The sequence below is a fragment of the Vicugna pacos genome, chromosome 1 (assembly GCF_048564905.1).
Source record: "Vicugna pacos chromosome 1, VicPac4, whole genome shotgun sequence".
In the NCBI taxonomy this organism is placed as follows: domain Eukaryota; kingdom Metazoa; phylum Chordata; class Mammalia; order Artiodactyla; family Camelidae; genus Vicugna; species Vicugna pacos.
Genome location: NC_132987.1, coordinates 117,392,581 through 117,414,983, shown reverse-complemented (window position 1 = coordinate 117,414,983; position 22,403 = coordinate 117,392,581). Strand labels below are relative to the sequence as shown.

Sequence of the window (22,403 nt, the reverse complement as noted above, 5' to 3'; positions counted from 1 at the left end):
TAAACAGCCAATCTTGTGAACTTGAGTTCAGCCCTCTATTAGGCACAAAGGATGTTTTGATCCAGGCTCTAAAATGTCCTGAGATCCTCTGGTTAGACTCCTCAGATGTACCACGGTCCTTCTTTCCAAATGAAGTCATTTTTTAAAATGTTAGCATCATATATGTGTATTGAATTTTCAAGGAGAACGAATTTTAAAATTATCTGACAAAGAATGAATAAGCACAACAGTGAACTGATGTTAGTTCAGAATGCTCTTTATTCAGACGTGGACATGTGTAAGGCGCGTTCACAAGGATGTGCCTGAAGTTATGTACAGAACACGTGCTCACCCTGCAGCTGCTCCTCTCCCTCTGTACCTGCTGCAGCAAACCCCTCCCTATGTATCTTACTAGTTACAGTTCGCAGTTACTATGAACATGCAGACAATGTTTTAGGGACCTGATTCAAAATACAGAGTGAACTATGGACTAAGTCACCAAGACATCAAAACTCACGGGGAACCAAAGCAGAGGAAAGCGACCAAATCAGCTCAAGAACTTGGGACTGAGAGCTTCTGGGGGGAACAAAGAACACACTGAGAAACATTTTTTGATCCTTCCTGTTTGAGAGAAATGGAATGTGTCCAGAACTCATGTTTCTGCGTTTACCACTGCCTACAGGTCACTAAGGAGAATATGTTTCTAAGTTTCTAATGAGTCACAGTTGTGCTCTCAGGTCACAGCACGAGAGCGCATGCATCACTTTACACAGATTTAAACACGGAACGACTGTACAGGGACATGTTGGGCCTGTCTAGTCACACAGGTGTCTCTTCTTGGTGGTGGATAAGGGAAGGGAATGATGGTGACCTGTGTGCTCGCCAGACATCCAAACACTTGTGTAACTCATAAAGAGGGACAAACGTCACTAGTGAGAACAGTTAGGTGTTCAAAGAAAAAGTTCCAAACGTGGGATTGGGCTGATGAATATGCAGCCTTGATTTTAGGAGTTAAGAAAAAGTCTTGGCTAATGCTATTTGCCAAAGCCACTATGTCTTTAGAAGATGAAAAATAAGCACTTACAAATCTACTGCGGAGAAGTAAAACAACAAATTGAAAAATCGAAGTCAAGTGAAGAAGAGATTTGAATCTTTTGGTCTAAGCCAGTATTTTGACATTAACTACAACTTATTAAAATGCAGTTTGCTTAAGCCCACTTTTTAAAATGCAGAATCTTTGAGGGAAAATGTAGTCTATGTTCAGGAATACTGTCTCATAAAAATGTTAACCTGGGGTACTTTAGTAAGTCGAGAATACTCATAATTCAACTCTTGCTTTGAGGCACTCACCATGCTTTCCTTCCAGCCCACAGAGCTCCTCCGCAGCCCAGCAATGGGAGGGCGTGGTAATGTGTAACTCTACCAGTCACCCCTGGGCTGTCACTGAAGGGTTTAATCAGAGCTGGGAGATTTCTTACTCTCAACTATATTAAAGATTTCATCTACTAGCACTGTGACACACAGTACAAAGAATCCTCAAATGTTTGTCCTTATACCAAAGGTAGTGTATGGTTATTCTTCCAACCCAACAAACCAGTACCCACTCCTTAGTGAGCTGTAACTACCTAGGACAGCAGGTGGGCCTCCTCCTGAGGGCGGGCTACTCTTCTGACAGGAGATCACGGTCCAGGCAGGCCGGGCAAGTGCTCTGCCCCTTAAGCCACTGCTTGAAGCACTGAAACGGAGAGAACGCCATCAGTCAATGCCTTTGGGAGCACGTTGCACCTTAGTTCCCCTCCCTCTCCGCAGCAGACACGGCTGGTGGGGCCTGGAGCCGCCCAGCACTCAGGGACACCAGAGCCTGCTCAGGTGAGGAGTGTGGACCAAGCCCCAGGGACAAATCCCACCTCAGAGCGTGACCATGACTACTTGGGGCACGGCCTCCCCTTCCCCTTCCCCTCACTCCGTGCCAGCCTCAGCGCTCAGCTGCCCTGGCTTCTCTATAGAGGCCGGCATCTTCTTTGTCCTTGGGCTCGTCTGCCTTCTCCTTGCCCCCACAACCTGGACACCACACAGCCCTGACTGGAGCCTGTCTACGCAGTGTGCTCCCTAGCTGCCCCTGGCTGGCCGGCTGCTGCTACAGAGCCGAGTGAGTGTGCAAAGTCGGAGAGCCTGGGAAGGGGGCAGGCCCCGCGAGAGACTGCAGGCCGTCTTGACACCGTCCAGGGAGTGTACAGTGTGTCCTCCTTTTCTCAGGGCAGAGACCTGACCTGCCCTAACCCAGCAGCAGGGGTGCAGGACGCATGCTCACAGCACCCAAGACACCAAAACAGTTAACACAAATCCTGGAAGGGTACAAACCAGAACCTCCCAGAATTGGGCAAAATGGACCCAGTTAGGCTGAGTTTTTCTCTTCTAAAATGTTACACTGACTTCACATACTTAACTAAATTAACAAACTGTGGCACTATATATTTGTTCGGCCATGTGTGTAAGAAATCAACTTTTAAGGAACTAATATTGCTTTGAATTTCAGCACCAACACTGCTGATGGAGCCAACTGCTCTTTTCCACCCATGACACTGAGTGGAGGAGAGGCCAGTGCGCAGGGTGCACACCAAGGGGCCAGGAATCTGCTCCCGTCCACAGCACCGACCTCTGGAAGGGTAGACAATGATCACTTACAAAGAAAATGCTTTGAAAACGCAGTATTGAAGCCTAGGGAAAAAGCCCTCAGCATTTTCAAAACACCCCAGTCACAATGCACAACATGACGACGGCCAAGAGAGGAGTCCTCACCCCTTTGTGACACTTGTGCCCACACTCCAGCACACGCACGTTTTTGGATTTGAATACTTCGTGGCATATTTCACAGGAATTTGCACCGGACGCCTGTGGAAATAAACATATCCCAATAATAGAGAGTAACTCAGCTTCTTTCTGCTACGTGAGCGCTTCTAAAAGTGGCTTGTGAACACTTTTTCAGCTAAGGTGGCAAATATTTCCAATTATAACTAAGCAGACTTTTTAATAACATTTCTTAGGGAAAAAAACAGTCTTAATTTTCTCAGAGAAAAAGATTTTTCTATGGTTAATATGTTTCCAGTTAAAACACTACAGATACCCACTTATCCCATCCCATTCCTTACAAAGCATGGTACCACCTGAACATTACAAGTTATTCATCTAAGTAACAGCTGGGGACAGTAACACAGATGATGACACGTCTACACTATGGATCATCACGGGGCTGATTAAAATCACGATGGAGATCCATAATCCCTGACACAGAACACTGGTTACAAAAGCTCTCTGAATAAAAGTAGGCTACAACCAGCATCATGTGCTTATATAACTCAATTTTTTAAAAATAAAGAGAATGTGTATATAGAGATGCCTAGAAAAGCATCTGGAAAGATGTAAAATGTTAACAGTGGTTACTGGCTCCTTTTAGTTGACAGATTTAACTTTTTTCTTTGCTGTTTTTCTAAAGTTTCTATGAATGTGGATTACTTGTACAAATCAAAACAAAACAAAACTGATGGCTCATTCAGCAAATATCCAGCGTCAGGGATTGCGCGGGGCGCGGGGTGAATGGCAGGGCTTCCGGCCCCGGCAGCTCACAGTCTGGTGAGCACAGACGGCGCTTTCTGTGTGAAGCAGAAGCGGACCAGGCACAAAGTCCTCCCTACCGCTCATAGCGTTTGCCCCAGGCTACCCGCATCACCGACTTCGACTCTCACTCCCCTGTAACCCTCAGCACCCTGGAGGCAGGGAATGAGCCTTGTTTATTATATGTGTCCTTAGCAGCTGGCAAGGAACCTGGCTCCAAACTGATGTGCACAGACTGTCAAACGAATGAATGAATGCAGCCCTGACACTGGATTAAGGTCAGGGGGGAGAGCTAGGGGGGGTGCCTGAAGCTCTGAAGACCCTGAACTGCTGAATGCGGTTTTCTGCCCAGCTTTCTGTCCTTCCCAGGGCACTGCCGCTGCTCGGGCAGCGATGGGGCAGATGTGGTGGCATGAGGTGCTCTCATCCCTCTCTGCAGCCCCCGATGGAAGCATCTGGGAAGAAATGAAGGCGTCAGCCCTGGGGAAGGGCAGGTTAAGAACTCTGCAAAGTTCGGGAAAACCCAGTTAACTTGATTATTTCCTAGCCTGGAAAGATAGGCACAATATATATTTAAGTTAAAAAAAAGGGGGGGGGGATACAAATACATGTACAATGTTGACTAAATTCACACATACACACACATACAAGAGTTTAAAAAATGTATTCCAGTGTGATGATACTGGTTACCCTCAGAGGGTGGGTTTTGGGGTTCTCTATATGCTTTTTTATTTGTATACTCTATGATGAACCATATTACTTTTGTATTTCAAAAATATAAAGAAAATTACTTTTAATTTTTAAAAAACTTACTATGATTAGCAAATTAATACATAGTTTTGGATACCTGTTTCACTTATAAGTCAGGTTTTACACCTTTATTACTATCAACATCAGCTGCGAAGCAGAAATGGATCTCTCCCTGAAAGATGATTATGGTCTATCTCGGGGCGCCCCGCCACACACACTCAGGAGCCATATGCATGAACACCCACACACCAGCGGGAATCCTGAGAGGTCGGCCCAGTTGCTGGACCACAGAGCACATGCCCAGCAGGGACACGTCTGAGGGAGGAGGGGACTCCAGCCAGGTCTTGCAGGAAACGTCCGAGAGGGATAAAAACAGAGTTCACAAGAAGAGTCACTGCCTAGCTCCAGTCAGCAAACCAGCGCTCTGTGTGCAGTCCTGCACTGCTGGCTCCGCCACAGAGCCTGCCGCTCTTCTACAGTTGATTTCACCTAAACTCTGACACCAGAGTTGGACAAAAGGGGAAAAACGTTCTCTGCACCAGAATTCAACTTGGAGCCCATGGCCTGAGCCACCCAGGTGACGGCCTCTCTTTCAACCACATGTTCAGTCCCTACTGCATGGTCCCCAGCAGGAGCTGGTCAGTGTGACGAGGACGGGGAATTACACGCTGCACACTCAACTCAAATGAAGGAACACTGGCAAGATGCATGAGTCAGTCATCCGTGCCTTGGTTTCCTCATTTATAACATAAAGTCAATTATAATGCCTTATCAACTGAGAACATAGATACAATAATCTTGTATAAAAAGTTCTATGTAAATGTAACATTCTTGTCTAAAAGGACAATATACTTACATCAGTATATCAAATTAAAGGCAAATCTAGCCAATTCCACTGTGCCCCCCCACGGCCATTCCCCCAGACACCTGAGGGGAGAGGAAAGGAAAGCATCCAGCCTTTCCCGGGCACAGCGCCTGGCCCTGGCAGCCCTACCGCTGGGCTTCATCCAGGCAACAACCTGAACAAGCAGGTATGAGCCGAGCTCACGGTGTTCTTAAGTGATGGCCAAGTCTGCATGATTCTGAAGTCCATGGTCACACAGAAGAAAATTATCCAAAAACCAGTTTTCCCAGCTATTCACACTTGGTATAAAATATGAAAGTACCTGACCACTGACAGGCCCAGTGCCTACAGTGTGACCACAGCTCTTCTTGTCGCTGTGTGCAAGGGCTCCGGGGCGTTCGCCCAGGTGGAGGGACAGCCTCGCCATTCAGCCTCGCCTGTTCTAACCAAACTACACCTAACTCTCCATCTACACTTGGTCTCTAATTTTGAGATCAAATAAATTCGGTCTAGAAATGCAAAGAATGGGGCTTAGTCACGGATTAACAATTCGTTTCCTTCTTGTTCTTCATTAAAAGAACAACCAACGCTGCAGTCCTGCGCACAACACTCACAGGGACACCTTCCGTCTCCTGCCCCCGGGTCTGGGGTGACGCTCCTGCAGCCGGGGAGGGCGGGTCCTGGGTGGCCGTGGTCACAGAAGCAGCAGAGCAGAGCTCAGATGGCTGCTTGTCCTTTCCTGGATTTGGATTTGGCTGCAGTGAGAATGTGGGACAGGGAAGCAAGTTCAGTTATCTCAAAACTTGACCATCTTCCATCTACTACTAAATTGTTCTCCACCTTTTGGTTGGAAGCATTTTTTTTCATAATTCTCATATTTTATAAATAAGTAAGGATAAAGTAAAACATTTTATTGCATCAAAATGAAATACTGACCTTTTTCTTTTTCTCTTCATCTAGAATGTGTTCTGCCACTCTTTGGACAATTTCGTCAATACTCAATCCAGAGAGCGAGTTCTTGTTTTTGTTTCTCACTTTTTTAATAAAACCAGCAAGCTCAGTGCTAAAAGAGAAAGTGGGGATAACGTCATGAGAAAGTCAAAGTTTTCTACTGCAAATAAATATGAATAAACATTATGTGCCAGTATTAACCCAACAGCTAGAAGAAACAAAGTCAAATACAAATAACCACACAAATAATTCATTTGTAAATGACAGCAGTAACTGTATATAAAACTGAGGTCACTCTTCCAAAGTATTATGAAAATTCCAGTATTATTTCTAAACATTTGTTTTAATAGACTTTCAAAGTAATAGTGTATCTGCTAGATCCATCTGAGATGTCCACCCTGGCTTAGAAACCGTACTTCTTACGGCCGGGACACACTGTAGCTTCAAGCAACATTACTGAGTGATCAGATACCATTGGTTCTGACTTGAAATCAGTAATAAGTCTCTAAGAACAAACTAGCTTTGTTAACTTCCTCCCTTTAAAAACCTTTAAAAACCAAGTCTTCAAAGCCTGGCTGTTCTGTCAGTGCCCGTGGATGTGATCTGCATTACAGGGACTTGATATTTACAGCACTAATACCTCAAATGCTTTACTTTTTAGAAAATAGAATGCATTTCTATTTGGTGGTTTATATTCTGCCAAATTTAGTCAGGATCGCAAACAATTTTATTTGTAAGATATCTTTGGTAATCACAACTTGGCTATTTTTTAAGAACTGGCATGGTAACTGCTCTTGAGATAACTTACGTTTCTCAAACGCAGGCAGGGCTAAATACGCCTGTGTGCGGACAAGATATACTTATTTCCATGTGGACAGGGCTCCACTGACAAATGTAAAACGTTAGTTTTGTAAATCATAATTTAAGCATGATTTTGTTTCAAAAGGATAATTTCAAAGCCTGTGACTAATACTGTATCCAAGACAGAAATAACACGGGAGGTGCAGAGGGTCATTCCTGCATGTGGATTCCTCTCTTCTGAGCTGCATCCCAGAGACATCCCCTCCACTTCATCTGCTCTCCTGCAGAGACAAGGGCACCCCTGCCCCTCATACCAATCTGTAGAGTGAGGTCAGCGGTCAAGGCAGAAGCACCACTGAAGTGTCCGACTGATACAGGCGACTAAGTTAAAAGCAGCTCTCCCCACCCGTATTGGGACCCTTCTGTAACATACTCACACACTTGGTTCACTACCAAATTCTATCCACCCTTTTCAACCTCAGACCTCTAACAGCTCAGAGGTACTGTCCACAAGATGTAAGCTGCTGCTGCCTTCTTTGCTATATGTGATGTTTTTCCCTTGAAACGACACAAAACTAATGTTTTGCAATTCATTTAGTGATTCTATAACTAGTGCTGGAGCACCTTACTGAGCTTCTCAAAATCTTAGCAAATTGCCGTGGGTTCTGATGCGTGTTGATTAACCAGTGTTCAATGTTTTCAATCTTTGAAAATGCTCACCTCCGTGTTCACAAAAAGGAAAAAAAACGTAGCTCGTCTTTCTCAGTAAAACAATTATACAGTCCTTTCCACTCCTGCCCCTAATTGGCCATAATGTTATCCCATCAGGAATCCTCAGTTCAACAAAGTATTCAGCAGAGGCACAGACATTTTAGATTCGTACCTGCTGTAATACGGGAATACCACTGACAGGTGCTCGATAATACTATTGAATGGCTTTTTTGGAGACTGGCTTGAACGAGTGGCACGTCCTGGAGCAACAGGTAATTTCTGATCAGCCTCAAGGCTTTGTTTCGACTGAACTGCCTGGCCAGAGCTCTCACACTCTGGCAGGAGGGCGACCTCTGGCTCGCAGGGGGGCAACTCCACCAGGCCCTCAGCGGCAGAGACCAGAGTCAAGTCCTTGGGAACTGGTGTTCGGTTTCCAGCCCCGTGACTTGTAGAAGCGGAGGGGTCGTGAGCATCAAGGTCTGAAGACTCAGGAAGTAACTCCGGGTGAATCTGTGAGGAACACACCACAGGAGCTGAGTCACTAAGAGTTACATTCGTGGACAAAGACTGACAAACGCAGCTATAATAAAACCTGGCTGCTCAAGGGCACAGGAAATTTGAATGCAACAAATTAAATGTTTTTGTCCTTAAAAAATACTGGTCACCTACCCTTTCTCAAAATGAGCTATCACGGCTCTGCGCCCCTGGCCTCCGTTCCTCCTCCTCCAGGCCCCTTCTCAGCTCCCCACCCGCAGCGCCTCCTCCTGTCCGAGCCCGAAGTGCTGACTCTCATGCTGTCAGAGGTGCAAATCCCACCCCACGCTGCACCCTCTCGTGCTTCAGTGAGACCGTGCTCGCTGGCAAGAACACCCACTCTTTCAAAGATTTGTCTAGAATACTTTCCTGAGATCCAAATTTTAACGGGCAGATCAACTTGCGTGGTTCCAAGGTCTCTCAAACTCAACATCTTCAAACCCAGCCTCAGGAAGGCCTCCTCGCCCTGCCCTTTCTCTGGTGCCCACCTCACTGGCAGAAACCCTGATTCATCCTCGACTGCCCAACACACGCACACGGGGCCCCAATCTCACCAACAGCAGTTCTTTCAACTGACACCCTAAACACCTCTCAAGCCTGTCTCTTCCCTCCAGCCCCACTGCCACTTGCTCCAGGACATGGCTGGTGACAGTGAGCTGTAACTGGTCAACTGGAAATCACTCAGGACCTCTCGACCATGTCTCCACACTGCAGTTGAGTCGATCTTGTTCTCATCCTTGAAACCTATCCTGGCTTCTTGGTGACCCGAGGGAGCGTCCACACTGCTGAACACACCTTGCAGAATAAGGCTCTTTGTTCTGGCCTGTGGGTACAACTTTATAATCTTTCTCCTTATAGCCACTTTTGTCATAGGGAACTTCTTTCACAGCTATGAAAGGAGTGTTCTCTTTTTTTTAGCCTTCAAATATGCCGTTTCTTCCATTTGGAGCACTCTGACCCTGCAAACACCACACACGCACCCCTCCTCAAGCACACCCCTACTTACTCCTTTTGCCTGGTTAACTCCTATGCCAGATCTCTGACTCACTAAGACCTCCAACAGGGAATCTTCTGCTACGTTGGGTTAGCTCCCCCTCGTTTATGCTGCTATAATGGCATTCTGTGCTCCTGGGAAAAACCTTGGTGCACACTGCTTGTAATTACAGGTTTCAAGTCTCTTGTTCCTGAAACCATATGTACTTTGAGGGCACAGACCACATCTAATCTTGGTCACCACTAAATACTTGATGAATGAATAGGGTAGGAATGACACACAAGGTCAGTTATTTTTAGGGGTATTTATTACTCAAGTTCCCTGCACACTGAGAGTTCCCAAGGTTTTGAATATTAAAATTCTTTTTTGAGCATTTATAAAATTACATAAGATAGAATTAAAAACTAATAGTAAAATACTCTACTGCGAGCTAATGCTTTTTTCCCCTCCATGTCTGCTCTAAGAACTTGGAAACACTGTAAGTAAGTGATCTTTAATTCTAAATAAAATTCTATTTCTTACTCAGTTCAATGGAGAGAAAAACTTTAGAGCTCAATAGCATATTTTACTCAGTTCGAGGTAGCTAAACTTTCTAATGTTTTAAATGTTTTTTTTTTTTAAAGATGAGTCCACAATACGTTTGAATGCTTACTGCGTGAGGTATCGGGGAGAAAAAGATGTCCAAGATCAGGCCTCTCACTGCGGCTGCAGAGCTGTATCTCAGTTAAGGGGACTGAATGCACAGGACGGAAGGGCTGGAGGGTGAGGGGCAAAGAGGGGAGCCCTGACAGGGGCTTAGCCTCGGTCTCAACGTAAACACTGAGGTAGTTACTAATTCATCTCATGCTCACTCCCAAAACAACAACAATGCACTGCTCTGCGCAGTTAAGAAAGAAATTATGCTTCACTAGTTTTCTGTTCTCTTTCCTCCAAAAAAAAAAAAAGGAAAGAAAGAAAAAGAAGATGTGACAGACTTACTGTGTTACAGGCAGGAAACGAAAGGTCAGAAATCTGCACTTTAGAAAGTTCACTGAGCCGAGAACCGTTTTTAATTGCTTGAATTTGTTCTTTATACTGAGACTGTAGGTAGAAGGAAAAGTGTAAGTTTTTCTAAGAAATCTCAAGGGAAAACCACATCTGTCAATTAACACTTTCCCCCCATACTGTACGTTACAAATTATCAACCATTTTCCAAGAAATACAGCTGAGATGCAAGGTTATTTCTTGTAAGGAAAGTAGTTCAAAATAAGTCCTTATTAACCAGAATGCTGTATAGATCTTTCAAACGTAACTTCCCTAATCTTATCAATCAAGGGCAGAGTTTAAGATAGTTAAGAAAACAGCATTTTTTTTCATGAAAAATTCTTAATTCCAACAAAAAATACATATTGCCTTAAACAGCTCAAAAAAGAGGCCATTTCAGTATGAACTACTTCCTTGGAATTATAACCATCAGGTAGATTTTGACAGAATTATAAAATACCTTGTAACTTACCTCTGCTTTCTCCATTTCTTTTCTAACATCAGAAACAAATGATTCCCATGAATGTGTATCAGACTCCACGTCAGGATATGCTGCAGAATCACTGAGAAAGAAAAATATGAAACTGCTAATGTCCACATAACATTTCTTTTAATTGAAAGCACTAATGTACAAAAGAAAGTAAATATTTAAACATGGAAGAAACATGATCACAAAAAAACCCCAACTATTTTTAAAGAACTGTGTATCTTACAAAGTTACCATCAGAGACATCAGGAAATTTTTTTAATTACTGATCTAACCAAACCCCAAGAACTTATGGGCAGAAAGCAAATATTCTCCTGAACTTTAATTCCTTTCCCCAAATTTGTAGATTTGACCATTCTTCATTTGACATCTTCATGTTTAACATCAAAGGCTATCTTGGCATGGAAAAACAAACAAAAAGGCAGCTTGGAAACATTCCAATAAACATTCTTCCCCACCCTATTGTAAAAGAAAGGGCAGGGCCTGACAGGCGATTTAGACTTCTCAGCCCCTCATCCATCTGGTCTATCTACAGTGACGGTACAAGTACTCCTAACTGAGAGGATCAGTAACACCAGCAACAGGTGACCGTGTGGGTTCTCATCACACACCTTACAGGAACACCAGAACACTGCTTCTGCGGCTGTTCTCTTCGCTATCCTCTGGGAGAACGAGCAGAATTAGCACAGAATCCCTAAGAAGGGAGCTATGGGCACCATGAGGCTTCATTAGGAAGCCAGTGCCGTTCGATAGAAAGAGGTCTGAGATGTGCTCGTCTCCCAGCTGCACCGCAGGGCACAGCCTGCGCTGGGCTGAAAACTGACTACCAACACAGGGTCCCAGCCTCTGCTGTACTGGTCCTGTAATCTGAGTCAGCGTACCAGTCTACCTTTAATCAGAATGGTTTTCTCTAATGGAAAAAACTTAACCTTGGAAAATGAAGAATTATACTAAAACTGTTTTTCCTCGTCCCACAGAATCTCTGGTTCCACACTGAGGGTTTGAAATTTAGATAAAAAAGCACGAGGAATTAAAACCCAAAACCTGTATGTGGAATATGATAAAAAGGCCAGATGAAAGGTGATGCCAGGAGCACAAATCCACAGTGCTGAGACTGACTGCTGATGCCAGACTGCGGGAGGCCCTCTAGGAGTCCCAGGTAAGCCTTATCCCAAAACCAACACAAAACAAACAGAAACAGGTGAAGATTATGGAGAGCTGAAAAAAACGACCGTGTTTATGTATCTTTTGAAGTGACGGTCGGTACGCTACCAGTAAGACTGCTAAGTAGCTGTTCTTAAGGCAACTGTTTAAAAGGCTTTAAAAATGTGATCTTCATTCCAGAAAAGTATTGAATGGAAACGATTAATAATGTGCATAAAAATTTAGCTACAAGGGTATCTGCTACAGTGTAGCTTTTATTAACAAAATTTGTGAATAACCCAACTCTTCCACCTCAGTGCTGTTTAACAGATCACGACACATTTGTACACTGGAACACTAGTCAGCCTTTCCAAATTAGGTTGGAGAAATGTAATTATTGATAGGAAAGGAAGATTTCTATATACTACTTTGTGAAAAACAATAAATTTTTTTCAAATTAATTAATAGATTTAGTGTAAAAATATAAACCATAGTTCAATTTAGAGTTATGAATGATTTTTATCATTTTTGTTTATATGTTTTGATTTTTCTGATTGAACATGTATTAGCCGTGTTAACTATCAAAAAATAAAATGGTCCTAATGTAATTTTTTCTCAAATCAGCCTTAACCTCTATTCACTCAAAGACGTGCTGGGAAGACACCTGTGGCACCACAATACCTGCTCAGTAGCTTCAGCTTCTTAAGGAAGCCTTCAGCTTGTGACTCCATGGTCTGTAACTTCCACACTTCCGTCTCCTTCCAGTTTTCAAGCACAGACACCTACCATTAGATTAGAGAACATAAGTATTTTAAAACTGAAGAAATGAAACTATTTTAAGTTTGTTAAAACAAATATTCTAAACCTGGTTCAAGTTTCTCCTTAAATGACATATAATGAAAGAATTACCAGAACTTAATTATAATGTCTCTCAGGTGAGCATGAACTAAATAAAACTCTTGGATTTGAAAACAGAGTAACAAAATGACAGTAAAATTATGTACCTAAAATGATACTTTTCTCAGATACAAAAGTTTCCACATGGCTTACTGCTTAAGCCATATACAAGCACAGAGCCAGGTTACCTAGATGTATATACCTGGTGTCCTGTCTGTGGCAAACAGAGGAAAGGAGTTCAAGGAACCACTCCAAGGCTGTGCCCTACTGAATTTAAAGGCTTCAGAGAAGTTGTTCTCAGCAAGGGCATGAAAAGCCTCTAGGATGTGTTTTTAAAACTTCAGACTCTCTGACTTCCCCATGAGCCAACTGGCCATTTTTATATAAAAGTCACTCCAGGAAATGTTGGAAGTGCTGTGTTTTAATCCAGGTGTCAGTACCCCGACAGTGCCACCAGGCAAAGCTGCTTGCCAAGTGGTGGCAAATGGGAACTGAACGACTCGGGAGTGCAGATGCAGGCAGAGCGTCCACAAAGTAGAAGTACTTTGAGTTTTTTCCCCTTCTTTTTCTTAGAAGCAGCTGCACAGTTGATATTTAATTGAAAGACTCATGTTTGCAGACTGCATAAGCTAAGCTGCTGCTTATTTTCCCAGAACGATCATAGACACATAAGCTAATAACATTTACTTCTCAATTAGAAAAAACAAAGACAACTATGTTTCAGGAATTAAATAGAACACAGCCAGAGGTCATTATTTTTATTTTTGTCTCAGTAGTTTCTCAAATAGTATACATTTGAGACACTGATACATACTCTCCTGAGGGAAGGAGAGACAGCAGATTCTTAATAAATGGATTATTTTCAAGTTTCTTTTCTAGCATTGGCAAATATGTTTTACAGTTGGCTACTTCATGGTACATCACTTCATTAAACATGACGAAGCCATTCAAAGTGTAGAGCATGGGAAATGACTGAATTATGTTAGGTAAGGAAAGCAGGTTACAAAATGTGGTGTACGCTGTGAGTACAGCTACTTAACAGCATAAGGTAAGGGTGAAAAATGCAAACGCTACAGGTGAGGAAAGAGTGGTTGTTCCAGGGGGGTGGGGTAATGGGCGAAAGGATACGCCTTAGCCTCCACATTCTTCTGCCTCTCATTACACGTCATGCATGTGAACACACGAATGTGATTAAACACAAAATAAACGAACGACCTCCTGCCATACCTGTCCATCACCAAGTGATCTGGACTCACCTCTGCATCCATAGCCCTTCGAAGACTCTCCTCATAATCTTCTTTCCCTTTCTTTATACACTCTTCTATTTTCATTTTCTCATTTGTAAATGTATTACTGTAAATATTAAGGGAAAAAAACTTACTGGAAAAAACTTAACCAGTGAGATTATAAAGGCTGAAACCAGATCGGCTTTGAAGTCTTCTGATAGCCACAAAAAGACCTATATAACTGCTTCTAGAGTAACTTCTTGCCTAATATGTGACTACACAAGACCTACAGTGCTCTTTGCACTGTATGCTCTTTGCACAAATGATCACAGGAAGATACTAAATTAAAAGCAAGTATGTGGTAGGAATGCTGAGAAACTGGTTCACCATTTTTATGAGGTTAAGTGAAGTATATTCTGGCTATATTAATAAACTTTATAGAACATCCCCCATCCTTTGAGTCAGAAATTCTATTTTGACACATATAAAAGGTAATAACCCAAAGGAAAAAAGGGATCTGTACCAAGTTGTTCATGGCAATAATACGTTAATAATAGTTTAAAAAAAAAAAAGCCATGGACCATGATGTGAGTGGAAATGTTTATAAAACAGTATTAAATGAGAAAAGCAGAATACAACTGCTTACTACTGAGTATACTGGTTACTAGTGTGTGCAAACACTATTTCCATTAATAAAATTTAAAAGGAAACTTTTTATAGGTTCACAGTAAGAATTCTTTGATAAATCTGTAATTGCAGAGCAACAAACTAGCATAATAGAGACTGTTATCTCAAGTAACTCAAAAAGTTTTTAAAATACATTTTTAGTTTCAAATTAATTAAAAGGAAAATGAGTAGTTCAAGACTTTTTAAACCGATACTGTGAAATAAAAGTGTAAAATAAAGATACTTAAAAGGTAAATTTATTTAAATATTAATTTAAAGAATAAAATAGAAACAAAATTTTAAAAAGAAACATAATTATTTAAAAGAAAGAGACAAGCAAAAATATATTTGGATGTCTAAATATATTAGACTTGTGCCTCTAGTATTAAAAGCGTAAGATATTAAAATAAATTTAAGCTTTAATTTGCCTGATTTCGAGGGACAGATCCAGGAGTAATTCAAGTTCTTTTTCCTTTCCATCATTTTCTCGGGTGTACCTATGAAAGCATAATCACCAAAGTTTAATTAATTTTCAAAGAATTTTAAAAATACAACCCACACAGTAAATTCTGCCTATATCCATGCAAACATTTCTTGAATTCTTTTCATTTCTTTTTGTTTCACATCTAATAACTTCTAAATAGGAAAAGAATTTGGGTCATTTCCCTTTGCGGACATTTTCCTTCTAAACCTGGAGAGCTCATCACCTTTTCTGTCACTCTAAGCCGTGTGCCTGCAGCACAGTTGCCTCCCCCTAGTCCTCTGTAAGAAGCACCTCCACCTGGTTCAATGCAAGACAGAGGAGCACAGGTATGGCTGGGTCATCATCAGTGATGAGTGGTTCTCACTCAAAATGAAAACAGCCTTCTATTTTTAAAAACAGGACTTAAAGTCCAATTACACACACACACACACACACGACTTAAAGTCCAATCACACACACACACACACACACACACACGACTTAAAGTCCAATCACACACACACACACACACACACACACGACTTAAAGTCCAATCACACACACACACACACACACACACACACACACACACACACACACACACACACACACACACACACTCGGGTAATTCTTCAAAACAAAGTGTGTAAATCTTTGATTCTTACGCAATGCCCTGCACCAGATAGGTTCTGCTTTTTTCATGCTCCCCTACACACCTCTTTAGTCATCTCTACTTGCTAAAAAATCCCGTTTCCACTAACAACCAGTTTAAGTGCCATTTCATTTCTTTTGTAAAACAGTTCTTCTAAATACTCAATATTGGGTAGCTCTTCATGGAATTTCTGCCTCCTTTCATAATTTCCTCCGATTTGCATCACTGCACCAACCTGAGCTCCTCCTGACTATTCATTTCTTAATGAACACTAAGTATCATCTAAAGCATAGAAAAATCAATGACGGCATCCCTCATATCCTCTGTGGTTCTCTAAGAGATCCAAAAAGTTTTAAGGTTTAAATATAAAAATTCAGCTTTAAAGCATTTATTAGGAAAGTGCATAAAGCAAAGAGAAGCCTATAGCCTAGCTTTAAATTGTGATGGAAAAAAGGAAAGAAATATACTAATAAAGTGAAAAAATCCAATAAAAAGTTTATTCCTAGCAGAAATTGTTAATTTTTATGCTAGCACAGGAAAAAAAATTTATCAACAGCCTCATTTATTTTGTCTAGTTTGATAGTATGTTTGAATTGAACATACAAAAATTATGTATTAAAATATTTCAGAATTTTTGAGTAACTTAACAAGACTAGACCTGCTCAAACAGTAAGAAGTAAAAAGCTTCAAAGACATTATCATTTCTATAAATGCTTCCTTCTGATGAGACTACTCTGAGCATAATCAAAAGTACATGACACAGGCAGTGTTTTACATTCATCCTTCTTTAAAGGACTACCTAAAAACTGCCCAAAAATGGAATGCTAGCAAGACTCATAATGAAAGGCGCTTGATCATACAGCATGGCAAATGAAAACGACATAAATGCCCTGAAAGGTGAGTGTGGACAGTGCTGCCCCTGGTGAACCGTGCCTCCCATATTCATGCCGTTCAGTCTGGACCAGACCTGCAAGCTGCTTGAAACAAGATGCGGCAGAAGTGATACTCTGACAGTTCTGGGCCTGAACCTTCAGAAGGCCTGGCAGCTTCCACTTCTGTGCTCTTGGAAGCCCTGAACCACCACTTAAGAGGTCTGGCTACCATGCTGGAGACCCCATGGAGAGATCACATAGACCAAAGTCACATGGAGAAGCCACAGGCAGAGGGAGAAGCCCCGAAACTGCCTGGAGAGAAAGAGGCCTAGCCATCCCAGCTCCCAGCTGAGCCCAGCTCCAGCCAATTCCCAACCAATGCAGCCGCGTGAGGGACCACGGACAAGACCAGCAGAGGAATGGCCCAGCCAAACTCAGCCCGGATCGCAAGATCAGGATCAAATAAAAATTAACTTAAGCCACTGAGTTTTGGAAGTTTTGTTCAACAGTAGTAGCTAATAATTAAGCTGAGGAGTCATAGGACATATCCTTGTTTAGGGAAAGAGGGGTTAGGAATGGACCACAAAGATATCAAAACGAACCCGGCCCGTCTGACCACTGTCCTGCCTGTGTGCATTACCTAACCCTCAACTACTGGACCAAATCTTAATAATTTAAAGATTTAGGATGAAAGTAATCATAAATAAAGTGATCATCACAGAATCTTAGTGCTGGGAAGAACGCTGGATCTAGACAAACTCCCTCATTTTACAGATAAGGAAAAAGGTTCATAGTGAGAGGTGGCGTTCAGGCTGAAAGGAAGTCAGTTCTTTGTTAATCTGCAGTCCCATTTTTATTTATCTGTAAACACGGTAGGTTTAGAGTAAGTTTTAGATGAGATAATTCCCCAAGGAATATTCTTTAAAATGAAATGAAAACAGAATCTAAAATTTTCACTTTACTTGATATAATTTGAAACTGAGTATCAAAAATGTTAAAATAACCCAAAACACCCCAATTAAAAAAATACAGATAAAAATCATTGCCTTTCAATTGTTACTTACATTTCACTGGCATTTAAGACCTTTTTCATTTTCTTCTTCAGTGCTTTTATCCTTTCTTGGATTTCTTTTTTCTCCTGTTGCCATTTTTTAATTTCCTTTTCCAAATCTTCAAGGAACCAATCTAATTCTGTTTTTGAGATCTAAAAACATTTTAGAATACCTAAATAAATAGGAAGATTTACTTTTTTTTAAACATTTTTTTATTGAGTTATAGTCGTTTTACAATGTTGTGTCAAATTCCAGTGTAGAGCACAATTTTTCAGTTATACATGAACATACATATATTGTCATTCTTTTTTTTTTTGCTGTGAGTAGGAAGATTTACTTTTTAAAAAAAGAGCCTGAAAGACCAGAATTGTGGAGTGCTGGCTTAATCAATGACTCCAGTTCAGCAGAAACACCCTCAGGAGCTGGCTGTAGCAGGCCGCCAGCTTGGCTGCACGTGGGACACAAGTCGCACCACACACAGCCGCAGGGGCCCTCATTGGCCTCACCGAATCACGCTGGATGGGAGGCCATTAAACAAGGATGGACAGAGACATGATCATCTGGTACTTGGGAAGGGCTTCTCAAAATCAGATATTTGATCTCTGTCTTCATAGATGAGTCTGTCACACGGAGAATGAACTCCAAGCAGTGGGAACAGCAAGGCAGAAGGATAAAAGAGTAAGGCATGTCTGTACGAGAAAGCAAGAGGTGCTACTTGCTGGAGCACGGGGCGGACGTATGGAAGTCAGGGCAGGAAAAACAGCACCTGAGGTGCCTTGCGTTAAAATTATGAAGGGCCCTGTAAGCCACGCTAAGGAGTGTGGACTTTATCCTGCAGACAACAGGGAGTCAGCAAAGACTCGGCAATGACATGATGAGATTTTTATTTTAGGAAAATAACTCTGAAAGACCCAGAGGTATATTAGGAGTGGGTGAGAGAGTACATGAAAGTGTTAAGACCAGAACAGTGGCTTTCACATTTTCCTGACTGTGACCCATAACAGCAAATATATTTTAATAATGATCCACAGCATATGTATATACCTATGTATGTGTACATGGACACACACACAAAACTTAAAAAAAACTGCCCTCACTTTGAGATGTCTTCTGGTATCTCTACTCTTTTCAGAAAAGCAATTTTAGTCACCATGACTGTACTGATTTCATAGCCCTTTATGAATTATAACGTTTAATGTTAAGGACTCTATAATTAGAAGAAGGTAAAAATCTCACTGCAATAGCCCAGGTGAGAGACGATGAGGATGATGGTGGCAACTGTAGGGATGACAAAAAGAAACAAAGGAAACTTTAGAAGACTGGAATGGATAAGACCATGTGTCCAGTTCAACATAAGAGGTAGGGCGGAAGGTGACAGAGCTAAAAGTAAGCTTCTACCCTCAATAACTAACTCAACAAAATTCTATTAACAAAAAAAAAGAGAATATGGAAGCTGTACTAGCCTAGGAGGCACAGGAAATGGAAATTAACCTAGATATGTATATTTTTATAAATTTAGGAATGAAAAAATATATACAAGAACTCGGTAATTTTGACCCTGCAAACATTCTGATGGGACAGGGCAGAAATTTGTGTTTGACAAAGACTGAGACTGGAAATCAAAGGAATAAAACAGTGAATTCAAATAGCCTTTCAACATAACCACACAGAAAGGAATATTCTAAGTCTTGTTTATTCACACATCTTCAAACAGGCTATTCTAGCACAGTAGCACACCATCAAGCCTGCTGGATTTTCATGAAAATGAAAGGCTGTGCCCTGCGGCTCTGGACGGTTAGGAGCACCACCACCCGCCACACAGCTTCTGCTACCAGCTGTCTTATGCAGACATCGCCTTTTGAAACTTCTTCTAAACCTACAAATTCTCTAAAAGTTTTTTGTCATTTTTTGAAGTGTCATCTCTTTAATGCTAGCAGACACATAGGTGGCGCACACGCTTGTAAATGCCAGTCATTTATAAATAAAATATTCTCCATATTAATATTTCTAACAATTACCATGTGAGTCAGAATGGAGCTTATTTACACTACACTGAAAGAAACAAGTTTAAACGTTAATATTTTCCAGTTTGAAATTCTTACTAGTATCAACAACTGCTTAATGAAATCCTAACTTCATTTTTGCTTTAAGGAACCTTATTTTCCACCTCCTATCAGGTTCCCTGTAGCCTGAACTTCCTGCTTAGGCTTAGAAGGTGACCAGGTCACCGAGGACAAAAGCTCAGCTACAGAAACTCGAGTCCTCCTTCCTCAGAGAGCACGGTGTACCCAAAGTCAACCTACGCACGCCCCGTGGAAAATGATAACTCTCTCGTCAAAAGTGTCACGGAGTTAGGACACTTCTCCCTTGTCCGCCTCAGACACCAAGGTTCCAGATGTCCCTGGGAGGCAGATTCGCTAACCAGTCCAGGTCCTTAGTGGCTTTCGAGTCCTACCACAGGAGTAGGGTTGATTTCAGCGGCCTTGAGATGCACAGGCCAACTATTCTTAGGCAGCAGAAGTTCAACAGTTCAGCGACACTCCCTTTAGCACGGGGACAGTTTGAACTCACACCTTCCTTGCTGCAACCTTGCTAATCCTGATTTGTTGAGTCATTACTGTGGCTGAGGTGACCACCACTCCTACCCTACTTAAGATCCTGTATTCCACCTGGCTCACGTCTACTGCCACAACCAGTGTCCACATGCACACCTCGCTGCTGGTGGCCAAGCCAACCTTGTTTCTCGCCTACCCTGTGCATCTATTCTGAGCCAATGACTTCACCTCAGGTTCAGCCCTTCAGCTGGGAGATGACGTACAACCTTAAGGTCATACTGGGGCATAAGAACCTACTCGGCCTCCAGCACCTAAAGGAGTTCAAGTATCAAAGGCACAAGGCATTATAAATACACACACTTTTATCTCAGCCCCAGAAAATGCTACATGAGTTCATCTGATGTTTGCACTAACCACCCCTTAATGACACAGCTGGCTGGGCAGCTATCATGAGCTTGTCTCTGGCTACATGACACCAAAAGCATAAGCAACAAAAGAAAAAATAGAGAAACTGGACTACGCTGAAATTTAAAACTTGGGTGCTGCAAACAATACCATCAAGAAAGTAAAAAGAGTAGCTCACAGTGAAACAAAATGTGACAGTGAATTTATGTATGTTCATGTATAACTGAAAAATTGTGCTCTACACTGGAATTTGATACAACATTGTAAAATGACTATAACTCAAAAAAATGGTAAAAAAATTGAAAAAAAAGTAAAAAGATAACCCATAAAATGGGAGATAGGAGAAATATATTTGCAAATATGGAAGATGGAAAAGCAGTGGGGGCTGGGAGGGGCAGGGAATTAATTAGGAGTTCAGGATTAACATACACACTACTATATATAAAATAGATAAACAACAAGGAAATAGCACAGGAAACTACATCCAGTGTCTTGTAATAACCTATAATGGAAACCTGAAGAATAGATATAACTGTTACGTATAACTGAATCACTTTGCTGTACATCTGACACTAATACAACATTGTAAATTAACTAATTTCAATTTTTAAATATGGTTAAAAATATGCAGGATAGGAGAAAATATTTCTAAATCAAATATATGAAACTCTTAATTCAGTAATAGAAAGACAAACAGTCAAATTAATAAATGGGCAAAGGATTAAAACAGATATTTCTCCAAATTCTCCAAAGACACACGAATGGACATTAAGCACATGTAAGGTGCTCAGCACTTTAGGGAAATGCAAATTAGAACCACAAGGAGAAAACACCTCACAACCACTAGAGCAGCCAAAATCAGAAAGATGGATGATAAGAGCGCTGAGAATGTGGGGAGACTGGCTCTCTTGTCCACTGTTGGTGGGAATGTAAGATGGTGCAGCTGTTTGGGAACAGTCTAGCAGTTTCTCAAACCCTTAAATGTGGAGTTAGCATACAACTCAGCAACTCCACTCCTAGTACATATCCATAAGAAATGAAAACATACGTCCACAGAAAAACTTGAACTCTGATGCTCACAACAGTATATTCATAATAGTCAAGAAGTGAAAAGAACTCAAATGTCCATCGACTGATGAACTGATAAATAAAATGTGTTACATCACACAGTGGAATATCATTCAACATAAAAAGGAAGGAAGTACTGATACATGTCACATGGATGGATGTACATGGATGGGCCTCGAAAACATTATGCGAAGTCAAAGACAGCACTCACAAAAGACCACATACAGTATGATTCCACTTACAGAAAATGCCCAGAATAGGCAAATCCATAGAGTAAATTAGTGGTTGCCTATGGCTCGGGGGGATGGAGGAGACCAGGGAGTGACTGGCAGTGTTAATAAGATTTCTTTCTCCAGTGATAAAAATGTTCTAAACTTAGATTGTGGTGATTGCTTCACAACTCTGTGCATAATACCAAAAACACTGACTGTACTTTAAATGGATGAATTTTACAGTATGAGAATTGTATCTCAATAATGATGTTAACAAAATGGTAATTACTGTATAACACAGTGAGGTTGTTCATTATAACCACTACATTAACGAGGGTCTTTAACCAAGACTGAGGCTGCCACCAGTGACTGCTTCCTCAAGAAAGTGATGCCTGAACTGGTCCCAAAGGATGAGCAGGAGTGAGCCAGGCTCCGGGAGGAAAAAAGGCCACTAGACGCAGAAGGAACAGTGCTGGGGAGAGGTCCAAAAGTGAGAAAAATCACAT

The 22,403-nt window shown here is 41.6% G+C and overlaps 1 protein-coding gene across 8 annotated transcripts in view; it reads right to left on the bottom strand.

Moving 5' to 3' along the window:
- Window positions 1–240: 240 nt before the first annotated feature.
- TTC3 (tetratricopeptide repeat domain 3) overlaps window positions 241–22,403 on the bottom strand; it is a 104,834-nt gene continuing 82,671 nt past the window's right edge. For all 8 annotated transcript variants that reach the window (XM_072969077.1, XM_072969093.1, XM_072969098.1 and 5 more), the window contains 11 exons: window positions 17,670–17,809; window positions 15,047–15,115; window positions 13,983–14,079; window positions 12,511–12,611; window positions 10,672–10,762; window positions 10,155–10,256; window positions 7,821–8,158; window positions 6,122–6,248; window positions 5,800–5,940; window positions 2,779–2,871; window positions 241–1,714 (listed from right to left, as the gene is read on the bottom strand). In XM_072969077.1, coding sequence (XP_072825178.1) covers window positions 1,640–1,714; window positions 2,779–2,871; window positions 5,800–5,940; window positions 6,122–6,248; window positions 7,821–8,158; window positions 10,155–10,256; window positions 10,672–10,762; window positions 12,511–12,611; window positions 13,983–14,079; window positions 15,047–15,115; window positions 17,670–17,809 — 1,374 coding nt within the window. In that variant the 3' untranslated portion in view covers window positions 241–1,639. The remainder of the gene's footprint in view (window positions 1,715–2,778; window positions 2,872–5,799; window positions 5,941–6,121; window positions 6,249–7,820; window positions 8,159–10,154; window positions 10,257–10,671; window positions 10,763–12,510; window positions 12,612–13,982; window positions 14,080–15,046; window positions 15,116–17,669; window positions 17,810–22,403) is intronic.